Consider the following 22,784-nt stretch of genomic DNA (forward strand, 5'->3'; position numbering starts at 1 on the left):
GCCGGCCGAGCCCCCTTCCGGCCGGAGCTGGGCCTCGGGCTCGAGGGGCTCGCCGGCCCCCGCCCCGCGCGTGCGGCGTGCGGCGTGCGGCCGCCGGGTTCCGGGCCCGGAATTCTGGTCACGCCCGCGCCGGACCCGCGCCCCCATCAAAGAAGAGTTACGTCAGCGAGCGTCTACACTCTACATGCTTTTTTATTACAAGACTACCGAGCATACGTGGAAAATTCATCATCCAGTAACTACGTCTACAGCACAAATATTTGAAAAAAAGAGAAGAAACAGATTCATTAAATTATAGGATTAAATCATTGACCAAATAGAAAATTTATATAATAAAGCCAGAAAAAAAGTTGTAAAATATAGTTTACAATAATTATTCACATTCAAGGCTGTACATCAATACATACAACAACGTGGCCCCGAACATGAATTCAATCCAAATAATTCATATATTAGATTTTAAATAACACAGACTGAACTAGAGGCCAACAATAGCCAGCAAATAACCTTATATAAGAATAAAAATACAAAAGTGTATATCCTAATATCATTGCATTATTTGTTTTCATAAGTTTTAAATTTTTGCTTTGCCTGTACATCACAGTTACAGCTACAGACCAGGTAGAGAATTTTATACATGTCCTAACTGACTGCCACCAACCTGAAAGACAGCTAACATACTACTGATTCATCCTATTTTGTGTTAAGGAACAGCTACAGCAGCTCTAAAAACTGCAAAAATTTTTGTCAATGTCCAATCAAACTTCTGATAACGATAAAGAGGCTTTTCACCAGCAAAATGACCCCTTTTCGTAAGTCATTCTGCCAGATGGGTTAGACGAGGATGGATCACGCACACAAAAAAAGGTCTGCCTTCTGTAAAAAGTTCTCTGTACATGAAGTTTGGTGTTTCTTCGTATTTGAAGAAATGGGTTCTGTGGAAAATTCAGGTATACGTGTAGGCACGGTCAGTTGCCCATCACAGCTGTCTCCGCTACAGATAGGACTGCTCTTTCCTGGAACAGCTTCTTCCCCAGACCAGTTCTCCACAGGCAGCCTGATTCACAACTCTGCAATCTTGGACCAGCAGCCTGCGCCCCTCAGAGGCTCTGGGAGGGACTCCCGCCCTGATTTAAGGCACCTGTCACAGAGGCTGCCCGAGAGGGAAGGGCTACGTGAGTCCCCATCAATTCACTTTAGCTCTGGGTGAGATGAAACAATGTGGAAAGACCTATATGGCAACATCTCCGAGAACAGTGCCCTCACCGTACTCTACACCTCTTCACGGCAGCTGCAGCCTCCGCGGACCGGGCGGTGAGCACCCAGTCTGTGGACCGGCCAGGGCACAGGGGACTTGGGGTGTCAGAGGAGGGCAGGGAATCTCATTCTGCACAATCCAGCCATAATCTCTGGCGGACTCAAGCAGCACTGACCATGGCACCTAAAAAATCTCTCATGCACCTCTCCTCAGAATCAGTGGACCCCAAACTAAAGTGGAGAAATCAAGAATGAAACCAAATTGGGTGGTGTGGACTCGATGACCAGCAGACAACCTGAAACAGTGTGAGAGGTCCTTAAACCATGTCGGCCAGGACAATCACATTCCACAGTGAAAGGGCCTAGCCACTGCACGCTACTGAACCGCTAAGACCTTCTTACTGAGTCCCACCGTTTGGAGAGAATGAGGGCAATGAGATTTCTGCAAAACCCAACTGTCTACGTGGTCTCTTTCAAGTAGAGAATTTGCTCTTTTACGGATTCCGAACGGCCCAATGTACTGAGTGTACGAACTTGACTACAAATCATCCAGTAAGCATGTGGCAAGGTCAGTTCAACACTTTTCCTCTCAGCTGACTGTGCAGATGCACATTCAGTACCATTGTGGACACAAAGCGCGAGCTTCTGACGAGATCACGGAGCACTGGACAGCCGCAGCAGCGGGGACGGGACGGTAACTAACATGCAAGCATAACCAGAGTCTTCGATGAAAATAAGGAAATTAGCTTTTGAAAAAATCTGCCACAAATGGACCTAAATAAGGATGTCATTTTAGCATTATAAAAAAAGAAAAGAGCAGTCTTATTAAAACATTCTTTGGAACACACCCCTTACCAGAAACGGATTTGTTCAGAAGCCCCAGGACACAACCAAGGAGGCTCTGCACTGAACTCTGAGCATCTAAGCATCAGATGAAGACGGAGGAAGGACTAAAAAACCACCTTTAAAACAAACTCCTTAACCCAAAAACATGACTTCTAGGAATGGGGGGGGAGGGGGAGATCAGAGTCAAAATCAAAGATTTAGGAAGATATTCATCACAGCATTATTTAAATAGTGAAAAACCAAAAACCATCTAAGTGTTTTACGACAGGGAAATGGTTAGATAAATTATGATAAAATTTATAACCATTAAGCTCTACAATCACTGAAAACAATGTTTGTTTAATCATTGCTCATGACATGGAGAAATGCTTCAGATAAATTATCAAGTGAAAAAAGCTGAATGCAGAACAGTGTTTTATGTTCCCAGTTTAGTTTAAAAAGAAAACAAATGTGTGCATGGGGGGAGGGGAGAAGGTGGGCTATACACCAGAACGTTCACAGTGGTCTTTTCTGGGTTGGTAAGCCTACGGTTGATTTTTTTTTTTTTTTTTTTCCAGAAAACAAATGTTTTAATAGAGTACAGAATCACCTGGAGCCCCTGTGACAACACGCGGCCCTGGGCACGTATGGGCCACAAATACCACAGCGTGGCCTCCGGGGGCCGGAGCAGGTGCAGGTGCCGTGAGCTCTGGCGTGACCGTGACAGGCATCTTTCCCGAGCAGGTCTGCAACAAACTCCTGAGAGCCAAGGTTCAGAAGCGCAGGTGCAATGCAGTGCCATTCACCAGGTGGGGGCTCTGTGCACCCGACGGGGCTGCAGGCTAACACCACCCACCACCCGCTCTCCTGGTGAGGTCCACACAAAGAGGGCAAGAGACAAGTGCACCCAAACCTGACTTCCTGGAGTGCCCAGAGAGGGACAAGGACAGCGGGCTGTACGAGCCCACGCAGACCACAGCCCCGCTCCCTCCCCTCCATGCCAGCGAGGCCACACGGTGCGGGCAGGGCGGGCTCTGCTTGGCGGCTCTTCGGTTTGGCACTTACACTTCCCCTTGCCCTCTCGCAGCGGGACACACGGCTCCTGGATCCATCAAACAGGGCATTTTCTTTCTCGCCTTAGGTACATCATTTGCATTTCCGTGTATGTCTGTGTCCGTACTAGACTAACAGTTACGTCCACAGCTTAGAATGTAAGGCACCTGCATGCCGGGACAGGAGCTCTAAGGACAAGCTGGATAAAACTAAAGCTAACACGAGTAAGCACAGGGTAGGAAAAGAGGAAGTATAGGCCTTAAAAAGGGGGGGGGGAGGGGGAGGAGAAGGCTCTGAGTGAGAGGAGAAACGTAGCCTACAGGGAAGGGCTCAGCTGTCACTGGCTCAGGCAAGGGCAGTCACTTCAACTCTGTCAGCTGCGAGCTCGACCCCGAACCCCTCGTTCTCTGGTTTTGGAGGTTAAGATGGAGCTTGAGGGGTTAGCCCGGGAGGTAGTGGCGCCAACCAGGGAGAAGAAGGCAATGGCCGATGCGTCTCTCCCAGAGCAGCCCAGCTGAGTGCTCTTGGGAAAGCCCGATACCGGCTCTGCTCGGGTCCCTGTAACCAGATCCCAGGATGCTGTGCAGGAGCAGGCCCCTAACTCTCTTAACGGCACAGCCACAGCAGCGGTGTGCTGACAAAGTTAAGTTATCGATATGGGGAAAAAGCTGCAAACGGACTTCCCGAAAGGGCCAAGCGAGACGGACTTTCTCAAAAGCAGGTGAACACAGGTAAGCTTTTTCACAAGCAAGAAAGAGGACGACAGGAGGTTGACCTACGACTCCAGCCCAGAGCAGGGTCCTGCTCCCTGCGGTACCCCAAGGGCAAGCACGCCCGACACCTTGCCACCCACCTAGGCGCACGCGCACTTGCTTGCTCGCATAAGGCTCGGCTCTAGTGCAGAGCAGCGCACGCAGCCCAGGGGGAAGCCATCGGCAAACCTGGCAGCGTCTCTGCTCCCAACCACCACCCGCCCCCGCCTCCTGCGCTGCCCTGAGGCGGGACCACCACAGCCACGCACTCCTCCTGGGCTAACCAGTTTGAGAAGAACCTCTTTTCTCTGGATTTGGACCGCTTGTCAACACAGGGCAGCGGATGTTTTTGCTCCAGATAGGCGGAGGGTCGAGGGGGAAATGGGCGGTGGGGGACGGTGGTGGATCTTTTCCACAGGAGCCTTCCGCTGGTGCCTTCCTGAAAGCCTGAAGGACACCTTCATCCCCTGGGGACAGAGGTGTGTCTGTGAGCAGCCTGCAAGCAGAGGGGCCTTCCCCTCTCCGACCGGGGACTGAGGATCGCCCTCCAGGGACAACCTGAGCAGGGAGAGAAATGCAGAGCAGTGACCACCAGGCCAACAGGCACTCTCTGCCCAGGGACTGGCAGCAAAGAAAATCAAAGGACCGGTAAATCCTGGACCCCCCCCCCCCCCCCACACATGGCATACAGCTTCCTGCTGCCTCTAAGGAACACAAGGAAGAAGCCTGAAACCAGGGAGCGAGCAGGCGGGATGCTCAGGCCCCAGTGTGGCGTTCCTACCCCTCGTGCAAGGCGAACGTTTTCTTCCAGGCAAGGTCCACATCTTGATGGGGACCAGATGACCTGGCAGCACGAGGCGGCTTTTAGACCCTCGCCACCGAGATGTGCAAGCGCTCAGAGTTTCGCCAGGAGAACGTTCGATCGCGACGGAAAGGGTGCATGTGGCAACCGGGAGCCTGCTGGCGCCCGGAGTCTCTCGGCCCTACCGAACCGACCAGGGGGAGGCCTGCAAAGCTCGCCCTCTGAAAAAACTCTCGGGAGGAGCTCACCGAGCGGTGCCTCCCTACATCTGCCCTGCCACCCTGGCCTCACACGGAGCAGGACGGAGCCCTAACTCCTGGTGCGGCCGGGTGCCCGCTTCTGCCAGTGCTCTTTCCAGGCACCGGCCTGGTTTCCAGCCCCACAGGGCCACACCGCCTGGAAGGCTGTTCGGTCGGAACACCCCGCTGGCACCCTCCAACCTCAGCATCTCACCCCAACGGCCCGGGCCACGTCTCACCACCTGGAGCCTGCCCGCCACACGCAGCCCCCAGAGCGAGCACTCACAGCCACAGAAATCTCGCAGCCAGAGCTGCGTGAGAAGGCAAGCAAGGGGCCCTGCTGGGGCACAGGGGGCATCAAGTAGGGACGTAAGAAAGGGAGCACGCGGACCAAAGCCAAGAACACTCCAAGCCCGCAGAGACCAAGACCAACTCCCGGCGGAGGGTATACGGCTCCCTGCCGAAAGGGTTCTGCGACAGCCTCGGGGCGGAAAGAGCCCAGACACACACCGCGTCCCCTCGGCCACAGGTGACCAGGGCGTGTGGTGCAGAGCTGGTGACTCGAGTCTGTTCCACTCGCCCGGGAGGGAATCAGGCGGACGTGCACGGTGCCGGGTCCCCGTGGCGAGGAGAGCTTGGGGAGCCTCCACAGAGCACAGAGAGCAAGCAAAGCGACCCTGAACTCCTTTTCGTTATTGGTTTTGTTCTTTGTGTGGTTGGGTATTTTTTTCTTCTTTTCTTTTAAATAAAAAAGCTGCAAGGTTCCGCCGTCTGCGTCCCCCTTGAGATGGCTGGCAGGTGGTCTGGAAGCGTCCCGATGGCGGCGAGCCGCGCTGGGGCACGTGTCCTGGCAGCGAGGGCAGCAGCCTCGGACGTGTCACTGCACGGCGGCGTCCGGGTGGCTCTGGTACCTGTGTCTCCACACTTCCTGGATCTTTTTGCACCATTTGTGAGCATTCCCACTCGGGTCCATCAGGTAATACGTCCTGTTCGGCTGTGGAGACAAAACCAATTTAATGAACCCGAGGGAATCCCGCCAAGACCAGCACCTCGACCTGTCGTGAGAGAGCAGGAGACCGTCGTCCCGCTACAGCCACTGCCAATACCGGTGGAAGCACGCGAGCATGTGGGGTTTTCCTTCCCATATGTGCAGCCCTCACCTCTGCAGGAAGGGTCACAGACCCCTTAGAAAGACAAGCTGGCCCAGCTCAGGGCTGAGCCGAGAACATGGGGCCCCTGGGACACAGGAAAGGGAGAAACACCAGCCCCTCAAAGGAGAACCCAGAGAGACAAACTCACCGTGTGGACAAAGAAGGTTTTAAAGTTCTTGGCCTCTGGTCGGAGTTCTTGTGACCACGGAATTTCGCCCTTCAGGACTTTGTTGACAGGATCCACATAATATAAGTGTGGCCCTTCTGTGAGCAGTAGCTGTCGTCGTCGTGCAAACAAGCCCTGATGCAAAACGAAAAGAGGCTGCTGGTCAGGGCCCCGCAGTGACACCTCAGGGAGGAGGTGGCACATACCGCTGCCCCCGAGGCCAGGCCGTCAAAGCAGCTCCGGGCACCGGGCCCACTGCCCACCACCCACCCATGCACTCAAGACACAGCCTCCCCACCACGGATCGGCCTCTCGTGTCACACAGGCGCAGGAGGAATTGAGTGCCCAGCCTGCCTGGCCTTCTGGAGCTGGGTCCCAACATCCTCACTGGGCATGCCGCCCCAACCCCCCCAAGCCCCCCTGTGGCTGCCACACGGGGCAGGGGCAGCGGCAGCACGGGCAGGCGAAGACGAGCCGACTCTGCTGGCCCACCATCACCGCAAGGCCCCGTGTTCCTGACGGAACCCCTATCTGCTACACCGCACCGGGCGGTGTCTCCGGCACAGCCAGGAACGGAGACCGGGAGCCTGACCTCAAGAAGGGCCCGTGTCGGCAGATGGGAGAATGTTGGTGGGGTCTGATATTTTTGACACAATCCATTTAATTAATCCATAACAAGGTCACAAATAAATAACAACTTGGAAAAACGATTCTAATGAAAAAATAGACAACTCGTGAGAATATGAAAACCCCGGTCCTGAGCCCGAAACGAGAGGTTGTATTTCTATTTTACCACAGCCTTCCTGTGTGGTTTCAAACGGCTTCCGCTGAGTGGCTGAGTCTTCCTTAGCCATCAAATCTAGAAATGCTCTTTTAGAGAAAGGGAACCAAGACCAAGGACGCTGTGTGCAACCGAAGGAGGCCAGGCCCCGACCAAGAGCAGACAGGGAGACAGGCAGCCGGTGGTGCGGCGGGAGTCAGACTTACCTTTCGCTTATCTACCGGACCCATCTTTAGTATCAAGTTATTTTCTACGAACTGGTGCCTATGAAAGGAAAAAAGCAAGAATGAGACGCTTGCCACGAGTCAGGGATGGAAATTCTCCCAACTCCGCTCAAAATGAACTTCCCGAGGGCATCTGTGAGCTTTGCTCAAGCCTCCTCACAGCCCCAACTCGCTCCGGTGACTCGTGAGGCCCAAGTGCGACACACCGTGCAAGCGGGCCAGCATCCGCTCCTGCCAGCACGGTCGCCTGCTGCTAACTCTTGCACAGCGGTATTCGCGCAGCAGCAGACAGGTGGCGGCGAGGCGGCGCTGCAGACCCGTACGGTGACACCCGTCCTCTTTAATGTGAACAAAGCTGAGGTGAACACAGAGGCCCCCAGAAGGGTGGAGGCTGCTGAGAGTCAACCTCGGGATACTGACTGCTGGCCACGTGTTCCCTGCCCAAGCTGGGACCCCCGAGTGGATACTCAGAAACCACCGAGTAGCTGAGAATCACAAATCCCTAAAATTAAAGTGCTGGACTCCCTCTGAGAACATCTTACTGGTAGGGGCGCCTAGGGGGGCGGGGGGAAGGGGCCTCAAGTAAGCATCTGACTTCAGCTCACGTCACGATCTCACGGTTCCTGAGTTTGACCCCCACATCGGGCTCTCTGCTGTCAGCACAGAGCCTTCTTCGACTCCTTTGTCCCTCTCTTTCTCCGCCCCTCTCCCACTCAAGTGTGCGCACGAACGTGTGTGTGCTCACGCGCGCGCGCGCTCTCTCTCTCTTAAAAAAGAAACCTTAAAAAAAAAAAAAACTTACTGCTGTTTCTACCATAGTAACAAAGCACTCCTAACCCAAATAAGGCAGGAATTTGGAAGAGAAAGCAAGAAACATGACTTTGACTTAACACACATTATTAGCAAGTATGCTTCACTTTGACTCCTGGGAGTTTCAAAGATGTCGTGTTAATGTTTAAAGGTTATCTCTTTTGGTTAAAGTGAACAGTTGCCGATTTCTGTTGTGTGTGACTTTACGGAAATTCTTGGTCTGGGGGACCTACTGGAGAACATAGCGTTTTATGTTTGAAAAGGCATAAAACGACTGTTACTTCACACAGTGACAGTTTTACCATTCTGTATCTGAGCCGGGGCGCCACGGGACACCTAGTATGTGTGCGAGGCCAGCCAAGCTGGCAGACCAGTATTCTCCCACCAGGCTCAACTGGGCCCGAGAAGTGCCCCCAGCCTAACCCAACCACACCAGCGCCTGCTCCAGAGCCCGCTGTGGCCCGAGACTACTTCTAAGGGGACGTAGCAGCATGTGGATTCGTAAAACTAAACAAAATTTTAACGAAAAAACTGGTCTATGAGGAAAAGCGCAGTACCTCCCTCTCAAAGTACTTAAAAACAAAGCCAACAAACAAAAACAAGACTTGGAAGAGGAGATATAATGATCTCCTGCAGCACAGAAATACACGCATCAAACAGAAAGCCTCTTCTAGTCAACAAGCCCCAACACAGAGCAATTGGATGTGACATTCAGGACCACAAATAATACGGGGAGACTTGAATTAAATTACACTCGGTGCGGAGGGGAGCTCAAATTCAGCCCAGGCTTGTGAAGGATCCCACCGCCAAGCCCCCCCGGGGCAGCCGGGCCGCAAGGGCGCCGGGCCGAGGGCGCCAAGGCACCAGGGAAGACGAGCAGGAAAGAAGGAAAGACATGGCCTCACGGCATCTTCGCAGCCTCATGTGGGTCATCATGAGACAGAATAAAATATTCTGGTTTTCCCCGAGCTTGAGAAACTAGGGAAGATTCTTGTCGAGGTCAGTTAACTCTGATCCCAGGTCACCAGAAGCCCCAAAGCGATCCAGCTCCTGCCAAGGGAAGAGCAGGGAAGGAAGGGCCTGCAAGGAGGAGTTACTTTGTCAGTAGCGGCCAGGACCAGGCGAGCACAGAAAGCACCTCTGAATGCACACCAACCAACGAGAACAAGGAGACCAGAGGGAGAAACCTTCCGCAAACCAGGGTCAGCACGTGCACCGCACAGAGCACAAAGTGGCAGGAAAGGCTCAAAGCTTCAACAGAAAACTGAGCAAAGGACACAAGCTAGAAATTCCGAGAGAGAGAAAGTGACCTCGCCACATTCTCAACGGCCCTAAATAAACCAAAAGCGCCCCTTCTCGCATGCCCTACTGGGGTGCCCTGGCATGTGTGCGAGCGCCCCGGGACAACTCTGGAAAGGGACGCTCCCGCATGGCACCGGTGCCTATGGCCCTGAACTCAAGGCCCGCCAAACGACAATCTGGAAATCGTGTACTGAGAGGTGAGCCTACTCCCGGCTACCGGCCCTCAGGAAGTAAAGACAAGGAGCAGGAGCACAAACGTCCCCAACGGTGTTTCTGCACCAGTGAAACTGAAGTCACGGCACCGGCTCAGCCACAGAACATTGTGGCACTGTAGGGAAGCCCCTTCCTCATCCCCGTGGTGAGGACCCCACGGACACACCCCATGGATGGGCCCCGCCTGACTGCGGGGACCAGCACGCACCTTCCCTGCCACACGTGTGCAAGCAGGAGGCATGGAGCCACACGGCCCGGGGTGACAGCTGGCGCCGGCCGACTGGACCCAGTGGCTGCGCTGAAATGAACCCGAGGCAGGACGCAAAAAGTTTAAGTACTTAAGGCATCGCTTTGAGTTTTTTCCTTCCAAAAGTCAATTCCCGCTCCCCCAAAAAGGCACCCCCAACTCCTGCATGAGGCACCTTTCCCCTCTCTGGCCAGCGGCACGTGCCCCTGCACCCCAGAGCCCGGGACTCTCGGAGCGCGGTCGGCAGGCAGGCGGGGCTTCGCCGCAGCCCTGCTCCACACACAGGGACGCTCGTTTCTCGAAGGGTGACGGGGTTAAGACGCTCCTTCCTGATTCCACAGCCACGGTTCTCTCCTCCTCACACTAGCCCAGCAGCACCCCCTATACCCCGAAAAGACCATTTTCGAGGATGCAAGCCTGAGGCCACAAGCAAGCCTGAGCCATTTCAGTGCACGGTCGCACCCAGGAGAGCCGAGCAGGACCGCCAGAACCCCGACATGGCTCTCCTGACCGCCTCAGGAAGGTTCCCACACTGGGCTTTGACACAGGTGATGGAGGAACAAGTGACCGTGGCCAGCTGGCTCTACAACACTAGCTCTCGGGACCCCTTTACACCCTCAAACTTTACGGAAGATCCCGAAGAGACGTCCTTCATATGGGTTTTAGCCACTGATATTTATGTAGGAGAAATTAAGACAGAAGCATTTTCAAATATTTATTTAATTCGTAAGATACAAAAATAAACCCATCACATGCTAACATAAACACCATTTTTATTCGAGAGTAACTTTTTCCCAAAACGAAGATAATTAACGCGAAGCATGAGCCTGCTGCACATTAGACAAACCTCGTTAGCACGTGGCCTCACATCGAGAGCCGGGGGCTCCGGCCTGCCCCCGCCTCCGCTCAGCCAGTGCGGCTCCTGCCAGGTCCGCTGCCGTGCGGAAGCGGAGTCCCCAGCAAGGGGCGTTTCGGGCCCTGGGACCCTGCAGCTCATCGGGGCACCTGGCGCTCTGAACGGCTCTGCCGCCCTGACGCGATTTTACAGTGGCACACGGCACTCACCTGAAAGACGGTGGTTCGCTGGGTTACGACGGAGGCCTTCTCAGTGCTGACAAATTCAACATATTACCATCGCTACTTACCTCCTCAAAAAAAGGCTTGAAGCAATGGGAAGATGGCAAGCTCACAGAAACAGATAACGTTTCCCAAAGTTCTAATTCCGATTTTATCACTGGTAACAAACACTGGCAGCTGTCAGTCTTGACAGGCTCATGCCGCTCATCTCCCAGAAAAAAGGGCCAAACGGCCCAGTTGGAACGACCATCGTTTGCCAGTAAAACTCTGTGGTGAAAACGGTCTTCACGGAACGAGAGGGGGCCCGACTCCCGGTGCCAACCAACAGCCAAAGGCTCGGCCTGAGGCGGCTCACAGCTGGGTCGGCGGCAGAGACGTTTCCCGCACACTTCCCGCTGCGCTATGCACACGACGAACAAAACGAGAGTTCGGTGATGACGACTTACAAGTGAGGAGGGGTTCTTCCCTCGCCATGAGCGCGTGCTGGCTGTAGAGAGCCCAGGCGCTTGCGCACGGCTAGGTGCCACGGCCTGGATTCGTGACCTGGCAACCGTGGTTTCACCCACCGCTGCCTCTGCACCACCGGCACACCTGTCGACGCGTTTGTTCCAGGACAGACAGTAAGAGTCACAAGAGGCACTCCGGGCAGCTCCTGCGCCCTCGGAAAGACATGACGCACGCCACCGACTTGGCCGCCTCTGCGCAGCTCTTCTGGCTGCCTCTCCGCTGCCACGGCGGTGGCGCTGGGGACAACCGGACCGCCACCGGTAAGATCACGGCAGCAGGCGTTGCCCAAGTTGGAGCGGCCTGTGCCGTCAACACTCTGGGAGAGTCTCTCGCTGACCAACTTGCCCTGGTCGGGATGTTTCGGAAGATGAACTCAAAGGAGAAACGCTGGGTCTGCCACGCGGGAGCTTCTTCCTTCACACACCTGAGACTGTGGCCGACAGAAGACTCTGGTCACCGAGACCGGGCTGGCGGTGGTGGCTGCAGGGGTCTGTCAGCAGGAGGGAGAGGGATGGCTCAGTCTAGGCCAGAGGAGCGTGAGCGCCTTCAAATCCACCGTTCCACCTATAGTCAAGCTGTGTCGTGATTGTGGTTTCCAACCCAGTGGATATTCTCCTACGTGACCTGGAAACTAAGCGGACCACCCGGACACCGTTTGACGGGAAGTGGGTGTAATCTGGATTCCGTGAGATTTTGCTATCTTCCAACTGAAAACCTGGCATTCATCCCAGCAGCAGCCACGGATGGATTCTGGGAGAACGTGGCAACTCTTCGTGTGGCTGTGCGGAGTGAACGTGGCAGACTTTTCTCTCTGGGAACCGAATCCAGAAATGGGAGCAGACAGTGACGGTGAAAACTGGAAGAGACCTCCTAGGATGGCGGTTGAGGGTGTCTACAAAGTCCTCGGGCTAAAAGGATACAAACCGCGTTACTGGACTGGCGTGGCAGATCTCACCGAATCCAGGCTGAAAATCTACCCAGGACTCCTCTGGTGTCGACGGCGGTGAGGGGCACGTGTGGCACTGACGAGGGAGTCTTCCTGAGTCTTCCCTGTGTCCTGAATGCTGGGGGATTAACCAGTGTTATCAATAAGGAGCTGAAGGATGGTGCGGTGCTCAGCTCAAGAAACGTGCAGATAATCTGTGGGACTTCAGCTTCCAAGCCGTAGAGATTCAACACGACAGTGGGATTAACTGCGAGTGTCTAGTTTTCATCCATGTGCAAGGATCACAGTTTGCTTTTCTCTTCCTAAATATGCGAATCTGGGCTCACAGACTCAAAGCCAACGCTTGGCTTAATGCTTGCAATACAAGCAGTATCTGGGGATTCATCCACATGTGAGGCAAAAGCACAACTCGCCGGGAGGGATGCAGCCATCTCTTTAACCCAGCGAGCCGCCGCGCCACGGCCTGTGGCGGCACCAAGCCTCTTTACCTGTCACCCAGTAGCATCCACGGCCCAGCGCTCGTTGGTCTCTGAGCTTTCACATACATGCACTTCTCCAGCCTGGACAACGTGACTTCTCTGTAAGATGCCACAGTGGCTTTTTTTTTTTTTTTTTTTTTTTTAATGTTTATGTGTTTTTGAGAGAGAGAGAGACAGAGCATGAATAGGGGAGGGTCAGAGAGAGACAGAGACGCAGAATCTGAAACAGGCTCCAGGCTCTGAGCTGTCAACACAGAACCCGACGCGGGGCTCAAACTCACGGACCGTGAGATCATGACCTGAGCCGAAGTCGGACGCTCAACCGACTGAGCCAGCCAGGCGCCCCAACACAGTGGCTTTTTATTAATGTGCGGCACTGAAAGAGCTCCTTGTGTCCAATTAAAACACAAAATTCCTTTACTCTTAAAACTCCGAATGAGGGGCCTCGGAGGCTGCAGCCTCACTGGCGCCATGACAGGATGCCAAACATTCTGCTCAGAGACACGACCCGGAAGGTACTGATACCCGTGGGTACGCGGTAGCTCCTGCAGTCCGGCCCAGGTTCCGCGGGCGGCCCGCTCCCTCTCTCATAGGCAGAGCCTCCTCTTCAGGAGACTACATCATCAGACGTAGGTGGGGCTGCTATGGATCAAGAAAGCAGATCATCTCCCTTTTTGAGGTGATGATTCCTACTTAAATGTGGAAGACAGGTGATAAACGTCCTTTTATTTTAGACTACATCATCCGAATCTAAAATAATAGTTTCAGGAGCGCCCTGATGGCTCAGTCAGCTAAGCATCTGACTCGGCTTAGGTCACGATCTTACGGTTTGTGAGTTCGAGCCCCACATCGGGCTCCGGGCTGACGGCTCAGAGCCTGGAGCCCGCTTTGGATTCTGTGTCTCCTTCTCTGCCCCTCCCCCAGCTCACGCTCGGTCTCTCTTTCTCAAAAATAAAATAAACATTAAAAAAAATTTAAATATGGAAAAAGAATAGTTTCAGATAAAATTCAGAAATGTTTTTCACAAATTTTAAAATTTTATTGCAAAAAAAGTCAGCAAAGTGTACTCAGATCCTGTCGGGTGTCTGTGTAGGCACAAGGAAAACTTCACAGTTTCAAAGCAAGGATTTACTGGATGGCACGGAGTTACAGTAATGACAGCAGGTATAACTGAAGACAGCCACTAAGAGCGCAGTAGAAATACGGAGAATTCACTAAATTTCTAAAACTGCACCTACTTCTACTGTAAACCTACTTCTTCAGAAAATACAAAAAAAGCACACAGTCCAGAAACCACGTCACCGTACAGCGTGGGGACCCTGAGGAAGCGCAATGCCCGCTCACAGAGAACGGGAAGGAGAGAGCACACACCATCTCAGCGGTATCACACAATTAGCGGTACGCCCTGCGCGACCTACACCGGGAGCCACGGTTCCTAAGAACGAAGTGTTTTTGACAGATCTCGCGCTGGCCAAACAAAGGGTGCCTCAGAGCTCCTGCCATCACCAGATTCCAAATAGGCCTGAACCTGGAGAAAAGGGAAGAGGAGCCGGAACAAAGACAGGCACGGCAAGAGGCCTCGGCAGGGCCCAGAACCTGGACAGAAGAGCCTCAGGAAACGCCAGAGGCAAAGACACACGGTTTTCTGGGGAGTAACCTCGCGCCTGCAACGGAGCGAGCCCTCGTCAGGGACCCCAGCACGCACGGCCCAGGACGCTCCCGCACAAGCCGGCACGAAGGCGTGCAGAGAGTGCGCGGCCCGGCGGTGCTCACACTGCTCGGACCAAAGCCCCTTCCTCCCTGCTCAGCACACACTCCTAAGCGATACCACCTGAGAAAAGACAAGCTCCAGAGAAGTGTAGAGTATTCCAGTTGGCCAACATCACCGCCACTTTTTCTAGAAACGATAACTTCTAATGGTACAAAATCCCAGCTTCACCACGTGCTCCCCTCCGGGCCCTGCCTTCTCACTCCTCCACACTCTGGCCCAGCCCAGCCCTCTGATCGCCCACCTTCTCCCTCCATCCCCACTCCTACCCCTACACATCTCCCCACCCCATCCCCAAGGTGGACTCCCCTCTGCTCAAGTGAAAGGTGAAACCATAAAAACACATCAAGAAAATGTCAGGGTACAGACACTCTTCTCAACATGACTAAGGTGGAAAACAAAATGAAAACAGACACATGTGACTTTGTAAGAATCTTTAACTTCTATTCAAAAATACACACAACGTAACTGGAAAAGATAATGCAAAGATAACTGAAAAATGTGTGCAAAACAGGCAACAAAAATATTCTTCATGTCTATGGCTCTCAGAAGTCAATTTCAAAAAGATGGAAAACGTACAAGAAGAAAAACAGCCAAAGGACATACAATACCTCAAAAAATAAATACAAATGGCCAACGAACACAGAAGATGATTGCCTCAGTAACAATACAAGTGCAAGTTCCCATGAGCCCACTTTTAGAGCATCAAACGCATAAGGCGAGGCAAGAGAGCTGGGAAATGGGGGTTCTGGGCACTGTGGACACAACGCATGTGCACACCGCCACCCCATCTACCACCCCAGGGCTCCTCTTTTAAGAAATACCCAGGCATGTGGGAAAAGCTACACGTGAATGACAATCTGCAATAGCTAAAACTCTGGAATGTCCCACACGCCTCACCAGGGGGCGGTGGTCATCCAGTCTGCCACGAATCCACAGCATCGGATCACGGGCAACGGCAGGCCCGGCCAGCTCAACCCCAAGGGCTACAGCCCCGACAGGCTGAAACCCACTCATCCCCGGACCCGACACCTCCAAACACCCGTTTCAAGCTGGACCCTTTAAGGGCCCTCATTTGCAGAGCACGCAAGGCAGCGAGGGAGGTGTGAGGCGGTGGGGGCCTCGGCAGGCAGCGGCGACGAAGGCCGGGCGCCCCGCGCCGGTCAGTGGAGCGCGGCTTACACCTGCGAGCTCTTACCAAGGATTGCCGCTGGCCTGCTTCTCCAGCAGGAGCCTCTTCTCGTCTTGGGAAAACTGGAGGTCCAGCTCAAAAGAGTTAGTGTCCAGGTCATGGATGTACTGCTCGATGTTGCTGCCCGCCGCTGGCGGCAGGCCTGTGTCCGAGGCGGGCAGGCAGTGTGACGATGAGGACGTGGACACTTGCATGCAGCCAAACTGGCTCAGGAGGTTGTCGTACTGCAGAGAGAGGAGGGGAGAGTGACAGCCGTGCACCACTCCCCTTGGGCCCGCAGCCCACACCCTGGAGGCCCGGAGGCCCCCACGGCAGCTCCGAGTCCTCCTGCGCTGGCCGGCGGCCACGGAAGTGGGCGGGGCCGGAGGCTGCCAGGTCTGGTCTTGCTCCCGACGGGCGAACCTAACCCCCAGCCTCCGAACCCAGGGAGGGGAGACCCAAGGCCTGGGGCCTGCTGACCTCTGCAAGGCCCGTGCCACCCTGACCAGAGGGGCTAGGAGGAGGGACGGGTGGCCACCTGGGGGGCACCCTCTTGTGAGCTCAGGAGCCCTCCTCCTTTGGCCCCGTGGTTCTACGTCGCTGAGTCTGTGGTTGTCACTGTATTCAATTTGACTCGATTCAATTCAACTCGACTGTGCTCATTTTTTAAAAAAAATTCCTTTTAACTGCAGCAGATATTCATTAAGCTTGATACAAAGTTGTCTGCCACTCTGGACAAAGCCACAAATTGGTGGGGACACAAAAACGGATGTACTCACAAATGTGCCGACCAGGCACAGCCTGCACACCCACACGCCCCTGGGGCCAGTGACAGGGCCAGAGAACCCCTAGCGAAGACCTGGGAAGAGAGGTCACCCTGGGCAGCCTTCTCCCCACAGCTGTAGGCCCCACGCCCGAACCCCACCGCAGCCAAGTACGAGGGGGAAAAAAGCCACTGCCAACGGCTAAGAGTCAGCGTATCTTCCCGGTGCCCGCCGGAAAGAACCCGGCTGCCCCCCACAGAGCTGGGCCTCAGAGCCAGGCCCCCTCGTGCAGACCCTGCAGCCTTGCTGCCCAAGCAGCCTTCTCCCTAGGGCTCACATGGCACAAACAGCAGTCTCAGTCCCACCGTACCGGCTCCTGGCTGGGAGTGACACCGGGACACTCCCATAGCCCTTCACTTAAGGTCTTCTTCTGGCACATTCTCTGCTTCTGCTCTGTGAGGAACTCCCCAGGCCAAGACCGCCTCTGCTTAATATTCCAAAGTTTATACAGGCTTCCGTGAGCCACCCCAGGTGTCTCAGGGGGCTGCAAGGCCAGTGAGATGGCTGCCTCCATCAACTCCACTTCCGAAACAGGAAACCTGAGGCTCAGACCTGCCCCAAGGCCACACCCTACTAGCTAGCACCACATCAGAACCGGTCCTCTAAGTCCTTCGAACGCAGCAGCCCCTCTAGTCTTGTCACGGAGCTGTAGGCTTCCCATCACCACCGTCGCCGTCTGGGTGATTCCTGTCTGGGGGGCTGCACTGCACTGCTCCCTGTGGAAAGCTCCAGATGCTGTATCTCAGCTCTCTGCTCTTCTCTCCTCAGCATGCCTAGGACAACCCACAGCACAAAACACAGGCCCAGAAAGAATGTGTGACAAGGGGTGACACTGGGCTGTGCACAGTAAGGAAACCGCCCCGGCTGGTCCGGCCCAGAGCACTTCTCCAGAGGCACCACACCCGGCACGCTCACTCCAGAGCCTAACCGCCAGCACTACCGTTAGCACCCCAGCGGGTTAGGGACACGCAAGAGAACCGAGTGCCTGCTTCTTCCCTCCCTGAGCAGAGACCATTCCCTGCTACTCACCCCCAGAGGGAAGCCCCCTCACTGCTGAAAAGGACCCCAGACTCTCTCGGAGCCCCTCGAGGGAAAACTTGCCCCCGAGAGGCTGTCAACACCCGCAGACAGGGAAGGCCCCCTCCTGTATCTGGTATCTTTCCAGGCTTAAGTCTTTTTCCAGGCTCACTTAACTGTCCAAATGGCAAGTCTAGCACAGCGAGCGCTGCCTGAACCCCTTCCAAGGCAGCTTTTAAAGCAGAGGATGAGCCACTTAACCAAAAGTAAGCCATTAACAAACGGAGCTGGTTTTAAGATGGTAACACTCGAGTACCGAGAAGCCAGGGCTCTCAACACAGTGAATGCGATGAAACAGCAGAGGGCGTGCACAGGACACTCCAGGGTGTGCGCACACACAGCTCCAGAAAGCGGAGCGCCCCGGGCACTGAGATCTGAGCCAGTCACGGCACGTACAGCTGCTTCAGAGCTGGTGGGGAGGGCACACCGCTTCCCTGGGACACCCCTGCCAAAGGCACTGGAGACCCCAACCCACCCTGACCGGCCACGGGCAGAGTCCTGGGGCTGAGTCCCCTGCAGTCTGCACACATAGAGGCTGCGGACAGCTGAGGCCACCTTAGAGAGCTTCCCACATCTGGCTCCCCTCAAGTCTGGGCACAAAGGATACTTGAGGATAACAAAAGGGTGATGTTTTATTTACAACAGTAAGTAAGAGACAGAAGAAATTCAGTCTCTGAGAGATGATACAAGTAGTACTTTTGACTAAGCTCTGGGTGACTTTTAGATAAAACCTAGAGTCCGCCAATCAAATAAAGGAGAACTCGATATGTGGTCACTGGTTAGGATAAGCCACAACAACAGAAGCTAAACAATGAGAACGGATGATCGGTGAGAACAGAAACACGTGAAATCCTATTTAAACACGAGGATCACAGTAAAGGGTGAGGAGGGAGCACAGGACTGTCGGTGAGCTGGTCACCCAAGGTGCGAGACAGGTGTCCTGTGGCTCACTGCACTCCTCTGCCCACTTCCGTGTTTCACACCCTCCAGGAGAGAAGCTCAAAGAACAAAGTATACTTAAGACCCCTGCTTCTCCCAGGCACTAAAAGCCAACAGTGACCAATGTCCATCCTGAATGCCATGTCTCCAAAAAGTTCAAAGCAGGAGCATCCTGGGCTTCTCTCGGAAAGTTAAGTATTCCAGAACGTCTGTAGACACCCGATTATAAAGACACTAGTCAAAAGCCGAAGACAGAAGCCTACCGGGAGACTCAGAACCCCCCAGCCAAGGGGGAAGGTGTGCAGGGTACTGCTCCCACTGCTACCGTCTCCCTGCCCCCACACCGGGCTCCGATGTGAATCGTCCGGGCGAAAATTAACGACAGGAAATAGGAAAAGGAGACTGCCCTCACCCTCTGGCAGATGTGCAGGCGGGAGCCTCCTCGGCCCCAGCACTGGGGAGAAACTCCGACCCTGGCCACCAAGTGTTCAAGCACCAACAGGTCAATGCTGGCTTCCCCTCCAGCCAGGCACCCCACAGGCTGGACTCCCAGGGCCCACGGCACAACTGCACACAGCACAGCACGTGCGATTCCCCTCAGCTGGGCTGTTCCTGACACACACGTACTCCCCCGACACCAGACACAGAAGCACACCACCCCCCCCACACACAGACACACAAAGACACACACCACAGAGACGCACACAAAGACACAGAGACACACACGGACACACACACACACACACCCCACACCCGGACACTGCGTGCGTGCCACCGGCTTACATTCCCGTAGCAGTCCTCGTCATCTTCTGACATGGCCGGCAGGTAAGCGGTGAGCTTCGGAGGCGTCTGATGCTGCAGGTTTTCCCACGAGATGGACTCGAAGAAGGGGTGAGCCTGCAGAGGGCCGTACCCTCCCATTTCCTCGCAGCCTAATCGCTTCGTGGCATCTAAAACCTGAAACAGAAGTCAAAACGAGTCAGTGTCCGGAACAAAGACTAATCCTGACCGACAAATTCTTTCTGCACACTCTTCCCAATTCCCATCTCTGGCCACAGAATGGCCCCACGGCCCGCCCCGCCCTGCCACCACCCCACAGAGCGCCGGGGGCGGGGGCGGGGGGGGGGGGGGGGTGGACGGCGGATTCACCCCCTGGGCGGCTTCTCCTCTCTCCAGCCTCTATCCTTTCCCCCCCACCGCATACGTGAAAATAAATCAGAACTTAACGAAAAACAACAAGTGTTCCTGGGGCGCCTGGGTGGCTCAGTCGGTTAAGCATCGACTTCAGCTCAGGTCATGATCTCACAGTTTGTGGGTTCAAGGCCCGTGTCCAGCTCTGTGCTGACAGCTCAGAGCCTGGAGCCTGCTTCAGATTCTGTGTCTCCGTCTCTCTCTCTGCCCCTCCCTCGCTCTGTCTCTATCCCCCAAAAATAAACGTTAAAAAAATTAAAAATTAAAAAAAAAAAAGTGTTCTTTTTTTTTTTTTTTTAAACATTTATTTATTTTTGAGACAGAGAGAGACAAAGCATGAACGGGGGAGGGTCAGAGAGAGGGAGACACAGAATCTGAAACGGGCTCCAGGCTCTGAGCTGTCAGCACAGAGCCCGACGCAGGGCTCGAACTCACGGACCGCGAGATCATGACCCGAGCCGAAGTCGGCCGCTCAACCGACTGAGCCACCCAGGCGCCCCAACAAGTGTTCTTTAAAATACACAATTAAAAATCCCACTACAAGAGCCAAATGAACACACTGGCTCTCGTAACAAAGACACCCAGAATCCGTCTTGACGGTGAGCTATCAGAGACCAGGAACAGAATGCTGTGTTCTCCCGCCCACGCTTCATCTCCAAGGGCTCCACAGCCGCCACCTCCCAGACCCAGCCTCACGCCCCTGGACCCACAGAGCAACAACACGCCACCGTGGATGGCACAGGCACAGGAGGGGCAGGCAGAGATGTGCTGACCCTGCTCCCCAAGGCCAAGGAAAGGGAAGGGAAGGTCTAGTGCCCATGCACACCAGGGCAGGGACCCTGGAGGCTCTAGAACAATCACACGTCCTTTTCCTGGGTACATCTGCCTACCTCTGCTATAGTACCTGAGGTGATCTTTAAAAGCTTCAGGTGGCAGATGTTAAAGTTGACATCCACAGATGTCACTAACTTTTGCAGCCACACGCCGCTGGAATACACCCAGCTGCTCCAGCAACGAGTAATTTTAAGTGCCATGTATGTTGACGAGCACAAGCAAAATGATACAATCATCTCCTGTCTTATTAAAGAATCAGCCATTTGCAAATTAAAAAAGGCTTATAGAGATGAGACAGAAGATACAAATCTATCTATAATCATGATCAATCCCAAGACCTCCTTTGGTTAAACACAGGGGCCTGCAGTAAAGCTCCTGTGACCACAAGTTCAGAAGGACTCAGCATGTGGCCATCAGATCATCTTACCAGAAGAAAATTCAAAACATTTACCAAAAGTTTTTCCACAAGGTCTCTTGCCTTAGGGAAGAATTTTTCAGGAAAGTCATACTCCAGCTTAATGATCTTCTGAAATATAAGATATTCATTTCTGTAAAACAAGAAAAACCATCACTTCGCACAGAGCACACAAACCTCCCCTTTCCCGGGACAGCAATCACCCTCTCTCCCTACAGAGACACTGTGGTCATTGAAGGACCACGCGGAAGTCCCCTCTACCCTGGCCCAGCCCTGAGGGCCGCCCCCTCCCACCTCGCTGTCAGCTGCTACAATGGTTTCAGGGGGCGGTGAGTGGTCTTACCCCGCTCGAAAAGGCGGCAGTCCTGCCACAAGCTGATATATTATACATCCGAGAGCCCAAAGGTCCGAACTTTAAGGGAGGGGGGAAAAACACAGAAGAAGGACATCTGTAAAATTTCAGTGAGAAGCACAGTTCACTTCTGCCCTATCGGCTCATACCACCCTATTTCGGTCTCTGATCTGCTTCTCTCCGTTAAAACCAGGTCAGCGTGAGGGTGGGAACCTGCTCGGAACCCTTCTTGGGGGGGCCTCCCTGGGGACCCGGGCTCAGAGGACCCCACACACAGCAGGCACTACTGGGCCAGGCCATGCAGCCGTCCCCACAGACCCACCACGTCTGGTGGGGGCTACCTACTTCCTCACAGGGCCAACGTGGTCCTGAGGAGGGAGGAGAGGCCATTCCTGACCACAGGAAACATGAACACTGACGGAAAAGCACCTTCTTCTAATGCAGGGGGAGGGAAGGTGGTCACCACAGGTTGGTACAGCTGGGAATAAACTCAGATTCTCTCATAACTCACTTAGAGTTTACCTCCGGGACACAGACGCAAGCTCACGTGTGCCAAGGAGCCAAATCAGACAAACTACAGGATGTGCACAAAGCAACGTTTAACTGTTTCCGTTCCTGACCTTGCTGTGAAGAGCCCTGCCCCTCCTTTAAAAACACTCCGATTACACACTGAAAAAGAAACCGTTCTGGGGCGCCTGGGTAGCTCAGTCGGTTAAGCATCAGACTTCAGCTCGGGTCACGATCTCACATTTCATGAGTTCGAGCCCCGCGTCAGGTTCTGTGCCTACAGCTCAGAGCCTGGAGCCTGCTTCGGATTCTGTGTCTCCCCGTCTCTCTGCCCCTCCCCAGCTCATGCTCTGCCTCTCTCTCAAAATAAGCAAACATTAAAGACGTTTTTTTAATAAACAAAAAAATTAAAACGGAACAGTTCTAAAATTCCCTAAGTTGTTTCCGGAGCCAGATGGCAGGGACAGACCCTGAAGGAGGTGCGCTCCTTGCCCGTGATGTTGCCGCCCATTTCCCACCCCGTTCACGCTCTCTGCTCAGTGTCTGAAATCTACTTTGCATATTTTATTTCCCCTGAAAGTTCTGCATTCTATTCCCAGCTCAACACTTCAGAAGCATCCAGATGCAATATACCGCCCCCCCCCCCCCCCGCCAGCTGCCTCCCCGTCCAGTCGTCCAGTCCTAGACCTACGAGGGCTCATGGGTTGCTGGATACAGCCAGCTTCTGGGGGAGGCCGTAGCCTGGCATTCAGAAGATGGGGCTGTAGAGTGCAGGTGGAAGGCACTTGACATGGGTTAAAAAGTACAACAAATCAGAAATCTGAGGCACAACATATGGATGAAGGACTTTTATAAAATGAATCTATATTCTACCC

General features: G+C 54.1%; 1 protein-coding gene and 1 pseudogene across 9 annotated transcripts in view; one reads left to right on the top strand and one right to left on the bottom strand.

Annotated features, from left to right (window-relative positions):
* Window positions 1-174: 174 nt before the first annotated feature.
* Window positions 175-22,784, bottom strand: part of PDPK1 (3-phosphoinositide dependent protein kinase 1) — an 82,404-nt gene continuing 59,794 nt past the window's right edge. For all 9 annotated transcript variants that reach the window (XM_045462330.1, XM_045462329.1, XM_045462328.1 and 6 more), the window contains 7 exons: window positions 21,394-21,462; window positions 21,087-21,183; window positions 19,394-19,567; window positions 15,798-16,015; window positions 7,233-7,290; window positions 6,228-6,380; window positions 175-5,922 (listed from right to left, as the gene is read on the bottom strand). In XM_045462330.1, the coding sequence (XP_045318286.1) occupies window positions 5,806-5,922; window positions 6,228-6,380; window positions 7,233-7,290; window positions 15,798-16,015; window positions 19,394-19,567; window positions 21,087-21,183; window positions 21,394-21,462 (886 nt within the window). In that variant the 3' untranslated portion in view covers window positions 175-5,805. The remainder of the gene's footprint in view (window positions 5,923-6,227; window positions 6,381-7,232; window positions 7,291-15,797; window positions 16,016-19,393; window positions 19,568-21,086; window positions 21,184-21,393; window positions 21,463-22,784) is intronic.
* LOC123589651 lies at window positions 10,320-15,664 on the top strand (annotated as a pseudogene).

This window comes from Leopardus geoffroyi, chromosome E3 (genome assembly GCF_018350155.1).
Source record: "Leopardus geoffroyi isolate Oge1 chromosome E3, O.geoffroyi_Oge1_pat1.0, whole genome shotgun sequence".
In the NCBI taxonomy this organism is placed as follows: Eukaryota; Metazoa; Chordata; class Mammalia; order Carnivora; family Felidae; genus Leopardus; species Leopardus geoffroyi.